This window comes from Panthera leo, chromosome C1 (genome assembly GCF_018350215.1).
Source record: "Panthera leo isolate Ple1 chromosome C1, P.leo_Ple1_pat1.1, whole genome shotgun sequence".
NCBI classification, from domain to species: Eukaryota; Metazoa; Chordata; class Mammalia; order Carnivora; family Felidae; genus Panthera; species Panthera leo.
The window spans coordinates 204,851,130-204,864,825 of record NC_056686.1 but is presented as its reverse complement, the minus strand read 5'-3'; the positions used below and the strand labels follow the sequence as shown (position 1 = coordinate 204,864,825).

Here is a 13,696-nt window from a genome sequence, read left to right as displayed (position 1 = left end):
CCAAGCTTTGGGTGAAAGAACTAATAAATGCTCCCGAGCCCGGATCCCCGCACTCGGTGTCACGACGGGAGGAGATTCAGGCCGGCCGCGCTCCCACCCCCACCCCCCCCTCCCTGGCTCGTCGCGGCGCTCGCAGCCCCCTCCCCAGCGCCCCCCGCCGCAGGGCCACTCGCTCAGACTCAAACCAAACTTCTCCGCCCTGGGCTCGCGATCCCGGACTCTGGGGCCTCCCTGCCCGCCCCTTTCCCCGGTTCCTTCCCGAGCCGCTCTCTGGACGAGGAGCGGGCAGCCCTCCTGCCCACGTCCCTCCCTCTCTTTCCAGCCTTTTTGGGGAGGGGCTCCCCACGCTCGGGGGCAGTTCCCGAGAGCCGCCAGCACCGCGCTCGCCTTTCTCTTTCGCCTTCACCTGGATATAATTTCCCAGCGAAGCTGCCCCCAGGATGACCACGCTGGCCGGAGCCGTGCCCAGGATGATGCGGCCGGGCCCGGGGCAGAACTACCCGCGCAGCGGCTTCCCTCTGGAAGGTAAGGGTGGGGGGGCGCCTCAGCGCCGCGCGGAGCCCGGGGCCCGAGCCGGGCTGCTCCAGCGTCTCCACAGGCTTCCTCGGCGTGCCCTGGGAGCCCCATTCCCTGGGTGCCCCGACCCCCCCCCCCCCCACCGAGCTAACAGTCGGGGGGAGATCTCCGCTCGATTTTCTCCCTGCAAACAGAGCGCAGCTCTTTCTGCAAACCCTCGCGAAGCTCGGCGGCCAGGCCTGCTCCGGGCCGGTCCACTTTCCTCTGCTGTTTTGCAAGTGCGGCGGCGGCGGGGAAGGGATGGACCGGCTTCTGAGCGCCAGAAAGCACCATCTCCGCATTTTGCCCACCCCAGGGCCTTTCAAAATTGTCGCGGCTGCGCGGACATTTGCTAAGCTCTTGTTAGTTCCGAAAGAATTTTCTCGCCGGCCGCAGAGTGCAGTGGCAGGAGCCGGATGGCTTCGTGCTTGGAATTTTTAGTATTAACCGATTAATTAATTAGAGTTCCATTCATCTCAAGTGGCATCTCGAAGTTTCCATAAACCCTTTTGGGGGAACTGCCTTGCAGTCATCCAGAAGGGAATCCCAAGGCAGGAAGACTTTGGATAGTTGAAGAGGTTGGGGCAGCAAGAGCGGGGGGAAGCTGATCCAGAGGCGTCCCCCCTTCAGGCTGGGTCTGGAGTATAATGTCATACCTAGAGCATGGATGGAGGTGAAGGGGGCTGCCTGCAGACCCTGCTGTCCTCTGGGTCCCCAGGTGTAACAGGTGACTCGCTACCACCTGAGGCCTCCTTTGGGGACCCTCTTTGACCTTTGGCTGCTGCACTCTCACTCCTCTGAGTCCCTTAGAAAAGGAGTGGTTCCAGTTGAACGGGGTTTTGGGGGAGTGGAGTTCAGGAGGCCAGCGTCTGGGTAACCTTCTCTCTGCCTGGAGGCTGTTTCTCGAGCAAGCTTCAAGATACTGGCCCGAGGGTCTTCCCTTCCAACCCCCACCCCCTGCCAAAGATGCCACTTTCTCCGGGCCCAAAAGGAAGACAGTTTCTCTGGGGCAAGTTAGTTTGCTGTCGTTGCTGCCCCTTCACACAAGATTATGTGCTCCCGAATTGCTTAATACTTTCAACAGATGTGATTGGAAGAGGGGCTGGGGCTGGGAGCCGGCTGTCTTGCATTTTCAGCTGTGGCTGTAACACGCGGATTGTCCCCAAGCGTCAGGAATTAGGTGGGCTCATCTTCCCGGCTGCTCTCTGTTCTCCAGAAGTGACTTTTCCTTTGCCTCTCTTTTCGCCTTCCGCTCCCAGTGTCCACTCCCCTCGGCCAGGGCCGCGTCAACCAGCTCGGTGGTGTATTTATCAACGGCAGGCCGCTACCCAACCACATCCGCCACAAGATCGTGGAGATGGCCCACCACGGAATCCGGCCCTGCGTCATCTCCCGCCAGTTGCGCGTGTCCCACGGCTGTGTCTCTAAGATCCTGTGCAGGTACCAGGAGACCGGCTCCATCCGTCCCGGTGCCATTGGTGGCAGCAAACCCAAGGTGAGTGCTGGGGCCTGGCCCCAGAGGCCTCCAGGCCTGTGGTCTCCCCGGTTAGGGAGGATCGGGGCAGGGGGCAAGGACGCTCATCTGGGGCTTTCCAAGGAGTTATTTTTCAAGACTAGAAAGAGGTGGGGGGGGGGGGGGGAGGAGAACAAGGTTGCTGCCTGGGCGCTGCTCCTTGATAAAAGCTAAGGGAAAACTCCAGCCTTTTTGCAAAGGAGATACAGCATTTTTAAGAATGTCCCGGAACCCTTGAATACTCATCAAATTATTTTAATAGGCAAACACATAAAGCATGCAACTGTGTGTGCCCACCTGTTGCTGGTTTCCCAAGAATCTTCCCAGCTCCGACCCACCGCACCACTTTTGCCAGATCTAAAGAGCCACTTTTGGTTTTCTAAATGGTTTCTCTCCCACCTTCTGTCCCCAATCTCCTCCAGTCCAAATTGTCTTCAGGGAGTCAAAAGCTAGGGTGATTTGTTTCCTTTGTAATGGGCAGATTACTTGGCATTTAAAAAGCAGTTTGGTACTATCCTCAAATTATTTTGGTTCCTTTTAAAAAATGAAGGAGTCACACTGGCTAAGACTCAGTGGGAGGGGATTGCAGTGGGTCTGCCTTTTCTTCTGGATGTGGGGAAAATCCAATATAATTTTCTAGTTGCCACGGGGCAAAATCGAAAGGAGGATTCTGGCAAACCGAAGACTTCCAAACACCCTCCTTCCTCCCACTCCTAGCTCCCTTTCCAACCTCTCCGAGAATCTCTAGAAACAACTTTTATTGAGAGAGAGAGAGAAAAAAAAGACCCAGTGTTTCAAATTACCCGTATTTGTTTATCCACTCTGATTTTTTAAAACCCATATAATCACCTTTTACATTGCATTCTGCTCTTGAGGGTAGCTAAAATCTTGTGCTTATTTTTGGAGAGGTGCGAGTTGTAGCTGTAACTTGATTTTTCTGCTTCTCCTTTAGACATTCCCCTTTTTAGTTTCGTTTTCATGTTTCTGTGTAAGGAGTTGACTTTATTTTCAGGGATCAGAAAGTAAACCCCTCTCCCCCAAGATGTTATAAGTCTTCTTAATTTATCCTAAGTGCCCAAGCTTACCTAGGGAGGAACAGGGTCGACAGGGGTGAGGTGATCTCATTTCTACCCCTTCCTAAAAGTAAATTGCTCCAGAGAACGGGGTCCTTTTGCTAACAAGGGGGACCTTCCCAGGGGATTCAGGAAGGAGCATCCCACCGGGCCTGGAGGCGATGGGGCCACCACATTTGGCCCAGAGTCCTGGGTACCAACGCCTGCCTGCCTGTTCTCTTAAAGCAGGTGACAACGCCTGACGTGGAGAAGAAAATTGAGGAATACAAAAGAGAGAACCCGGGCATGTTCAGCTGGGAAATTCGAGACAAATTACTCAAGGACGCTGTCTGTGATCGAAACACTGTGCCCTCAGGTACGAGGTCCATTAACACCTTCCCCAGGCGCCGCCGTCAGTCGCTATTCCCCGGGCGGGTCATCCAAGCCACAATCACCCCAGAGATCGATCCGGGCGATCCGGAGGCAGCCCCTCCCAGGGCCCTGAAATATTCACGAGCCAGACGCGCTCTGGGTGTTTTACCCAGGGAGGGCTGAGCTGCTGGTCCTGGGGTTGAGAGACCGCCAACGGCTCCCCAAAGAGGATTTCTGTCGAGGACGAAAGCAGGAAACGCGAGGCGGAGGCCAACTGTTTATTAATATTGATGTTCCCTTTTAAAGAGAAACAAATGTTTTGGTAACCCCAACCGAAGGGAGATGGGGCCGCGCCAGCCCAGGCTCTGCCTAGTGCGCAAAGGAGGGGAGGCTTCGGCAACGGCCCGGCTTTTTCCCGAGAGTCCCAGGGACCATCCGGCGCCCCCGGCAGCCGGGGGAAGGCGGAGAGAGGGGCGAACGCAGGGCGAGCGCGCGGGCGCGCGGGAGAGTTTGTTTTTAATTAAAAGGAAACTCCCTCCCCCCCACCACCACCCCTGCGAGAACGAGATATTTCAGAGTATGGATTTGTTTACCAGACTGGAATCTGGAAAAAATAAATGGGGGAGAGTGCATTTTCTTTTGATTTTTTACAATAGGAAACGATTCTGCAGTTGAAATTTAAACCCTTTATAGCCTCAAAAAAACGTTGAATTGCAGGGGACGGGTCCGCTGTGGTTCTTCCTCCCTTAACGCGAACCGAGGGGGTCCAATACCCAGGTGGTGGTAGGGGTGGTGGGCTGGCCGGAGAGTTCTCTTGGATTGGAGATCCAGAGCCCCGTCTATAGGGTCAAAAAGGGGAATGCTTTCTGCCAAGAGGGACACAGACGGCGGCTCCCGGCCCTAACTTGGGAGGTGAGGGCTTCCCAGGCTTCGGGGTCCCAGTAGCTCCGCGTAGATAGGTGCAGACTGTGTGGTGGGGGGATTGGAGTGGGCGGGTGAATGGGGTGGTAGAACGACGGAGACACAGGCGAGGACACAGGCGAGTTGTGCAAGGCAGCCTCTCTACGGCTCGGGTCGGGGGTTCGGGGCTCCTACGGCCCGGCCTGGCACGGCTCAGTCGTCCGCGCTCCCTCCCTCCCCCCCGCGCCTCCAGTGAGTTCCATCAGCCGCATCCTGAGGAGTAAATTCGGGAAAGGCGAAGAGGAGGAGGCTGACCTGGAGAGGAAGGAGGCAGAGGAGAGCGAGAAGAAGGCGAAACACAGCATCGACGGCATCCTGAGCGAGCGAGGTAAGCGGCGGCGCGCTCGGGCGGCGCACGGAGGCCCGCGCCTCGGCCACGTCCGCTCTCTGACGTCGGCGCCCAGAGCGCCGGCCAGCTCCCGCTGGTGTCAAGGTCTCTCCCTTGGTACCCACTGCACCCGCGTACGGAGCATTCACATGAAGGACCAGAGACGCACTTGAAATTAAAACAAAAATCTCTGGTCTTTTTTTTTTTTTTTCTACTTTGTAAGCCTTTCTTCTGTACCAGTCTCAGCCCCTTGGAGTCTGGAACCGCGAGCTGCGGTTTGGTGAAGGGCTTCCCACTTGCCCTCAGGTATACAGGACCAGGCGTGGGGGGTTGAGGGGCTGGGGACAGTCTGTGAGTCCCCGGAAGCTGAAGGAACTTTTGCGCCCTCAGGAAAGGCCCAGATTTCCAGAGTTTCCCATTATCAGAGGAAGGGCGGGGAGAGAAGGATTCAAAACTCTTTGGCGCCGCGGGGGGCCCCCCAAATTCCGTGCCTTATACATACATACATGTAAGTTGGCTGTTTTGTGCTTTAAATTGTTTTTCAAATGCGATAGGGTTGGATTTCTGTGTGTGTCTAGGAAGTAAAACCAGCCTAAGAGGTGGGCTCTTGGGCCCGCCGTTTTGGCACCCTGTCTCCACGGGAAGGCACAGGCCACCTGCTCCCTGTTGGCTGTGACCTGGCATCATCAAGAGAAAGTCTCTCCTTTGGAGCCATAAGTGCGGCTTCCTTCTCGTCTACCTGCAGCACTTGGTCTGGAGAGTCTAAAGGTGTCCCGCCCCCGCCCAAGGAAAGGCAGCCCCCCAGGGGAGGTAGAAGTTGAACCAGAAAGGGGTCCCTGCAGCAGTTTTCCCGTGAGCAGTTTTGGCCTTGGGGATGGTTGCACCTCTTCAAAGGCATGGACGGTGGGGAGGCACCTGGAGTCCCAGCCATGCCTAGAGTTCCTGCTTCTGGGCCTGGACTTTGGTGGGTAGAGATGAGTTTTGACTTGCCTTAGAAGGGCAGGCGGCTCTCCAGATGGGCTTGAACACCCGCTGTGACTTCCAGAGTCAGGACTGTGGCTTCCAGAGTCAGGACTGCGGGTAGAAAGCTGGTTACTGCTTTTGCCTTCATTGCCCAACCTGGCGGATGGCAGCAGCTTTGCGAACCGATGCCAGCTCTGTACACAACCTTGAAGGGACACTCAGATTTAGATGTTACAAACCCAAACAGCAGATTTCAGGGATACACAGAAGCCTAGATGCTCTGGTACACACGGACAACCAAGAAAAGACACCCCCAACCACGGCAGGGAGATACACATGCTGTTGTTTCCCTCCCTTTAAAGCAGGGGACTCACAAGGTCTTAGTCTAAGCCTCTCCTCTGGGAGGGGCGATTTGCTGCTGTAGTCTCTGAGGAGACACCCCAGCTTTTATTCCAGACCTAGATGGAGCAGAGAGGTACTGGTGAGGGAGGAAGGAGAGGAACCAGCTAATCCCAAACCCAACGGGCCCCTGCGGGCACAGGGGCAAGAAGCCCAGAGCTATCAGAGAGGCTCAGGAAGGGGGGGTGGGGGGCACGGCTTTGCTACTTGTTGCTGGAGGCACCGGCGGCCGAGCGGCCGCTCCCTCACAGCACAGGCAACCGAGGCCCAGGAGACAAAACGCCCCAAATGAGCTGGTCAAACATTTGTACAACTTTTCCAGCTTTTACAAAGAAGGCCTTCTCTACACAATCTACACTTGGAGATGAACTTGGGAGACAAAGCCTGGAGAGTCCATTGAAACTCACACTTTAGCTCGGCCCAGACAAAGCTCCAGCGCGCAGCAGCTTGATGTGAACAAAGGAAGGCAACCTTTTTATAATTCAAGGAGAAAAGAAGAGAAAACAGCCCCACAAAGGGCTGAGAATAGACATTATGGGCTTGCAATGAGGGATGAATTATTCAATGAGCTCCAATAGCTGCTGCGCCAGGAAGTTTTATGGACTCTCCAGCGTGGAAAAAGTGGCTATTTCACCTACAAAATGTTTCTAGTCTTTTGGGCCGTCTAGCTGGGCCGGCTGCCATTCAAGGGCAATTGCTACCATTTTTAAAATCAGAGTATTCTCCCCAGCGGGGGCTGTGCCGTTGAAAACACACACACTCCGCGGAGGCTGAAGCCTAATTTAATTTGGGGTTGTCAGAGAGGATACAGCGACCGTTTCTTTAGCGGCTCTAGCTCCCTTTCCAGATAAGCCCTGGAGGGCATATGGGGCCCAGAGAAAGGACAAGTGTAGGAGTGAAGTATAGTTTAAAGGGAAATCTAGGAACCTAAAAAAATTACCTCTGTTCTTTGGGCACCAAAAGTTATCGACTGCCCCCGCTTGTAAAACGGGATGAATGTTGATAAAGGGGTCTGAGTTCTCTGGGGGAGGGGGAGGAGGCTGGCCTAGAAAGGACCTCTGGGTGCTCTGAGCAGGGGACGCGCTCTCTCTGGAGGTTCCAGCTTCCTTGCGGGGTCGGGAAGGGGGGCGACGGAAGCTGAGACTGGCTTGCCAGGAGACGTCTTTCCGCTTGTCAGACTCGAGGGCACAGGAAGACAGGCACCCCGAAAGAGGTCAGAACTGCCTTCGCTTTTCTCCAGCGTTTGGCCTTTCTTCTAGGTGACCCCCTTTACCTTCTCAACTTTCCCTCGTCCCTTGCCCAATCCAAGGGCAGCGCGGCGTGCTGACTCGGCGCGCTCAGGCCCTTGCGCCCTGGAGCGCACTAGACGCTGTGCAGCCCTCCTCCGTCCGTCCTTCCAGCTCCTTTGCCCGGGTGAAAGGAGAGAGCTGGGAGGCCGGGGGACAGCAAACCGCCCCCCATCCCCACCCCCACCCCGCTTGGTCCCGGCCCTCCGGCCAGCACCGTGATCGGAACAGGCGCAGTCGCAGGAGCCAAGCCCCGGTCGCAGCATCGGGGGCTGTGGGCACAGCCTCCGCCGCGGCCACTCAATGGGCGCCTCTGTTCCTCCCCCAGCGCGGCGGAGCGGGCCCGCGGGCGCCGTCACAATGGGTCGGCCCCCACTCCTGCGCCCTGCGCCAAAGCGCCGCGCCGCGCCGCCCCCTCCCTTGCGCTCCGGCCGGCTCGAAGCTTAGCTCGCCGGGCTGCAGCCGACTCAATTGCCTCCTTTATGTCCTTCTCACTTTCATCTAGACACAGCCCGCCTCCCCCCCTTCTTCTCCTTTTTTTTCCCCCCTCTCTTGCCTGAGGCTCACATTAGTGAAATTTCTGCAGCCTCCCCCCATTTTTTTCTTATTTTAAAGAAAGCCCTTAACACAAAAGCAGTGACTAATCAATAGAAAGTGCTCCTTCATCATCTCCTCCTCCTCCTCCTCCTCCTCCTCCCTCCTTCCCTCCCTCCCCCCTCCTCCTCCTCCAGCAGGGTGACGCTTTTCCTGTTTGTGAGTTTTGGGAAACATTTTTGCTTTGTGCCGTAATGGAATTAGAGGACAGATGAGGACTGTAAATGGACACGCGACGGCAAGACTCTCGCTTAAATATTTAGATGCAACATTACAATTACCGACTTGTTGCAGAGGCTTTGATGTGGCAGTTCGGGAGTGCGGGGGGGGGGGGGGGGGGGGGAGAGGCCAGATTGCCCAATTGATGTTTTGATTGAGGCTGGAGATACACTTTCCTAGGACTTTCCTTTCCCGCTTTAAAAATCACTAGTGAGCGTGGGAGGTTTGCAACAGTTTCAAAGATTGAGCTCAGAGACCGCAAGCATAGGTCGGTTGGGGCTTATACTCCATTCATATCTCTCCCTTCCTATTTGACATTTATGAAAAGCAGGTCTGTGTGGTTTTTTTGTTTTTTTGTTTGTTTGTTTGTTTGAGAAAGTGAAAGTGACCAAAGTTTTGCTCGTGTTTTGTTTGAAACCTTGCGAGCTTTTCTGAAATAACTAGGACGCTGTCAGTTTTTCCGCGGGGCAGAAGATAAAGCAAGTAAAAACGCACAAAAGTTTTAAAGGCCCTTGAAATATTTCGTTTCCAATGGAATCATGAAAAGAACACTTTATCATTGACGGGGGCGCTACTGAAGTCGAGAGGAACGAAGGCCATTTCTTCCCCCCGACTTAGCAAGGGAAGGACGTTTTGGCGCGAGGCAAAGCGGGGGAGGGGGGGAGGAACTTTCCCACAGACTGAAATCCCGGGGTATAAGATCTTAGGTTTGTGGCATCGGAACCTTTATTAAAGTGGACAGGCCACTCTCCAAGTCCGTTTGTCAGAATCCTAAATTTGACCCCAATGTCGCCTTCTAGTCTTTTGAGTGAAGTTTATGTTTTCTGAAGTCCTTAAAATACGCAACAAGGAAATAGCACCCATGTAAAAGTGTATTGGAAATATCAGCACTTGAATTAAATTAAAACACCAGGCTGGGTCCTTTTCAGGGACGTAATTGTAGCGATTTTCCTGTTGGAATGATGAGAGAGAGAGAGAGAGAGAGAGAGAGGGAGAGAGAGAAAGAGAGAGAGGGAGAGGGAGGGGGAGAGAAAGAAAGAAAGAAAACAAAAGAGGAAAGAAAAAAGAAAACCACCAGAGTTCAGATCTTGCAGGTTTTTCTTTTTTGCTTGTTTGTTTGTTTGGCTGCTGTATGCTTACTTTCTGGCCTTATTGAAAACATGCAGATTTTCTAATTAATGCTTGAAATCGTATGTTTATTTTGGGGCTTGATTTGATTGTTGATAGCACCGGAACGGGGACTAGGGGCTTCAAGTGCGTAATAATTACTGAAGGGTCATTTAAGAGTCCCCAGGGCTTCGCAATAAAACCCACCGGGGCGGTGAGGCGGAACCAGCAAGTGCCCCGCGGTTCAGGAGAGTGGGATATGTGGAAATCAATCAGGTGAATAGGAGCGTTGCCACTGAACTCAATTTCCATGAATAAATATGTTTTCAAGACAAAAAAAAAAAAAAAAATCCCTCCTAACCATAAGGTTAAATATTTAAGCTGCACATAAGTAAATAGCCAATGAAAGTTAAAAGTCGCAACATCAGCCCTAAACAAAGAGTGAGACAAAGTTTGTTCAGGACTGAGGACAGAGAAGGTTCAGTTCGGTGGGGTTCTAGACAGGTAACTTATTTATGTGGGTAAATAAAGATTAAAGAACCATTAAGAATGTACATATATAACTAACAAGACACTAACAGGCAATTAAGCAGTCAGTTTAATGCCTTATCTCACTGGCTGCTCTGGGGTTGTTTTACAACTAGGAATTAAAATCTGAAAAGGAAGTTTTCAGCAGCTCTGGCCAAATATTGATTAAGTAGCTGTTTGTTGATAGCATTGTTACGCATTAAAAGGCCGGGATCGCGGCCCCTCAGTGGCCATCTTCTATTGTGAGGGATTCTTAACCACAGAGATCAAAGCGGGATCATTTCAACTTATCTGTCTTGGAAAATCCTCCTTTTCCTCTGAAATCTCTAAGGAGGATTGGCCAAATTCTCTTTAAGAAATAGGAACCCAAACCAGTTACACGTCGTAGGTTTGTAGAGAAGAGACGCATGGGGTGTTTTTAATTATCCTATGGTGATTTCTTGTTTAGAGCTTAGGCTAAGATGGTGAATTTATCATCAAGTAGATTCTCATTTTTGGAGGGTGGCCGGAGGCATGGCACCTATCATTCTCTCATCCCTAAATTTCTAAACGTGGAACTTGCTTTCGCTGAAGTTGCCCTCAAAGCTGGAAGGATGGAAAGGAAAGATGTCAGATTTTTATGTAAAACTAGGTGGGGACTAGTTAAATACACAGGAAACTGGGAGTTACACTAAGTATGTTTCTCTACATGTGCTTCTATATTTTTTGTTTACATGAGTCTCATGCATATTTTTAACCCTCTATAATGTAGGAGTCGATATGTATTTGTGTATAGTTTGTGCATCGTTAGAGTTTATAAGTTGCTCACTATGAATTATGCTGGCAGTAAACTATATCCAGTTGTACAAAGACTTATTTGTCCAATGGATTACACTTTCTAGAGTCATCAGAATTTGAGATAATAGCACAACCTCCCAATTCTTATTCAGCCCTTCTGTTTAATGCTAGGAAAAAAAATTTCCCTGAATGATTTTATGACTTTTTAGCTGTTGATGTTTAGATGAACTATTAGACTTTTTTTTTTTAAGTTTAAGAATTCAATATATCTAGATAAATTTTTCTTTTATTATGAGAGTTAAAATTCCTGCAAGACCTTTTTTAGAAATACCATCTCTGTGCTTAATTTGCAAATTCCAACAAATCACTCTGAGGTTGTGAAATTTATGCCAGATTCAGGCTTTGGCTATTCAAATTTGCATCGTGGATCTGTCTTTCTGAATCTTCTTCTCTGATTGTGTTCATTGAAGTCCTAAATAATTGTGCATAGGGCTTTATTTTATTTTATTTTGTTTTTATTCTTTCTTATTCACTCTTGAACAAGATGAGTCTTGACGTACAGAATTACTAGTGGATATTTTCTATTCCATTATCATCTCCCAATTAATTAATAACCTACCTGTGCTCAAATGTTCTTTGATATAGTCCCAATCATTCAGTGTAGAGCAACTGTCTGAAAAAGATTAAGCTGGAAGTGTGAGTCAGCTCAGATCTGTTATGGTTACCCTGTCCTGGGTCCAGATGCAGCATTAGGGCGTTCTTTGTTGCATACGTCATATGTACATGTATATGAAATATACATATGGAGCTTAAGTGACTGTTCCCCCTTGGGTATCAGGCTATGTATTCCTATACTGTGAAGGCGGGGGGCAGCAGAATCGAGCTCCAAACTGGGTCTGATCTCAGTACCAAGGCAGAATTCCTGATATGAGAATTGGCTTATGTCAATAATATCTCAATCAAGTTGGGGGGGGGGGAATACGATTTGATATTATTGTAAAAAAAAAAAAAAAAAAAAGGATGGGCTGCCTTTCACCGAGGAACTATGATCAGAGAAAGTGGAAGGGAATTTCAGAAGTTGTCTTTCTCTTGGAAGATGCACAGCAAATCAGGAACAGAGGACCATCTTCTGCTCTATTGGGAAAGATTTTCTTGCCCTGTACCTGCCAGTCTCTGGTGGAGAGGGTCACAGTGCACCTTTCAGCTCTGCCTTGTGGTGTCGGGCCAAACACTGAGCCTCAAAAGCATGGAACTTTTGCTGGAATCAAGACCTCTGTCTTCTAAGAAATCTTTCTCTCAAATTATCTGTATTAGGATTATGCTCCCCAAACATATAATTTCCAGTTTGTTACTGGAACACGCACAGTTATCAAAATGCCCATTAACATTAGAAAACATATGTTCAGGGGAGAGGAGTTAGAAACGTCATCATTGTCAGAAGCAGATATGAAAACCATGCAAAGCAGTTGCTGAGGACACTTGAGGAAAGGTTTTATGAATTTGTACCTTCAATGTTGGTTTTCCTTCCTTCCTGATAAAAACTAAGACTAACAGACTTCTGCGATAGAAGTGACCACTTCTCTTTAAGGTAGAAGAAAGTGCCTCATAATAAAAGGGTGATGCGAAATTTAGAATTTGATTCAATGCACATTTCTCCTAAGAAGGGCAATCTTGAGAAAGAGTTTTATCCTGCACATTGCATGTAGCAAAGTTTGTAGCATTTTGATTTTTGTTGCAGGATTTTAAGTAAACAACAACAAAGAAACTCTTCTCGTTGGGGTGAAGCAACTTGATCAAAGTAGTCTGAGTTTTTATGTCCTCCTTACTGCAGTGATTGAGGAATCAATCTCCCTCAGTAAAACAAATTAGAAGACATGACAGGCAACAAGAAGCTAGCTGTATATTTGTCTCCTTCACCTATATTTTGGGATTTTGTGACTATATGCACTTTTCTTTGGCCAGATTCAATGCATCTACAACAGTATATTAACATAAAATCTCAGTTCTAGGGGGGTAATCAATGGATTCCATTTAAAAATAGCTGTTCAAAACGCTTTGTGACGAGGATAGGAGAGACTCTTCTTGGCTGAGGGAGAGGAAATACCACTGATTTTCAGCATTAACAAATGTCCAGGGTCATATTGGGAGTTCAAATAGTATAGTTTTACGGAGGCTTAAATGTAAATTTTCAGAATTTTTATAATCGGCTGGTAGGCATATTTCTGGAAACTGCCGCAGAATTAAATGTCCTTGCCTTTATGTCGTTAGATGGAAATAATAAGTAAGTTAGGGTAGAATAGTTAAGAAAAGAAAGTTAATTGCTGTGCAATTAAACCAGTGGGATTGGTTTGGTTTTTAATGTACTTTTATAGTAAATATTTACATGGTCACGCACAAATTTGCATTTTTTTTTAAATTTTTTTTTAACGTTTATTTATTTTTGAGACAGAGAGAGACAGAGCATGAACGGGGGAGGGGCAGAAGAGAGGGAGACACAGAATTGGAAACAGGCTCCAGGCTCTGAGCCATCTGCCCAGAGCCTGACGCGGGGCTCGAACTCACGGACCGCGAGATCGTGACCTGAGCCGAAGTCGGACGCTTAACCGACTGAGCCACCCAGGCGCCCCACAAATTTGCATTTTTAATAGAAAGCTTGCATTCGTAGGCTAGTGATTTTATACGTACACCGCAATGCTAATAGTACAGTCAATATATACCCTTCTTATCTCTGTTTTTTGGCAAACCCTAATATAGACATGACTTATCCAGTCGACAGGCACTTGGGCATTGTATGGGGATATTAATATCTTCCTTATTTTCTTTATAGGGCTTATCTTTTTTAAAAAACATTTTTTAAATGTTTATTTATTTTTGAGAGAGAGAGAGAGAGAGAGAGAGCGAGCACAAGCAAGGGAGGGGAAGAGAGAGAGAGAGAGGGAGACACAGAATCTGAAGCAGGCTCCAGGCTCTGAGCTGTTACCGCAGAGCCTGAGGCAAGGCTCAAACCCACAAACTGTGAGATCATGACCTGAGCCAAAGTCAG

At 49.8% G+C, this 13,696-nt stretch overlaps 1 protein-coding gene and 1 long non-coding RNA gene across 3 annotated transcripts in view; one reads left to right on the top strand and one right to left on the bottom strand.

Moving 5' to 3' along the window:
- The first annotated feature begins 434 nt into the window (after positions 1–434).
- PAX3 (paired box 3) overlaps positions 435–13,696 on the top strand; it is a 97,154-nt gene continuing 83,892 nt past the window's right edge. Inside the window, exons 1-4 of one of the 2 annotated variants that reach the window (XM_042950280.1) lie at positions 435–525; positions 1,815–2,050; positions 3,367–3,496; positions 4,646–4,780. In XM_042950280.1, the coding sequence (XP_042806214.1) occupies positions 441–525; positions 1,815–2,050; positions 3,367–3,496; positions 4,646–4,780 (586 nt within the window). In that variant the 5' untranslated portion in view covers positions 435–440. The remainder of the gene's footprint in view (positions 526–1,814; positions 2,051–3,366; positions 3,497–4,645; positions 4,781–13,696) is intronic. The other variant, XM_042950279.1, reaches the window with a different exon arrangement.
- Positions 5,088–7,644, bottom strand: LOC122226693. Its single transcript, XR_006205723.1, has 3 exons — positions 7,083–7,644; positions 6,118–6,201; positions 5,088–5,948 (listed from the first exon to the last, which is right to left on the bottom strand). It is a non-coding gene; the product is annotated as an uncharacterized LOC122226693 (long non-coding RNA).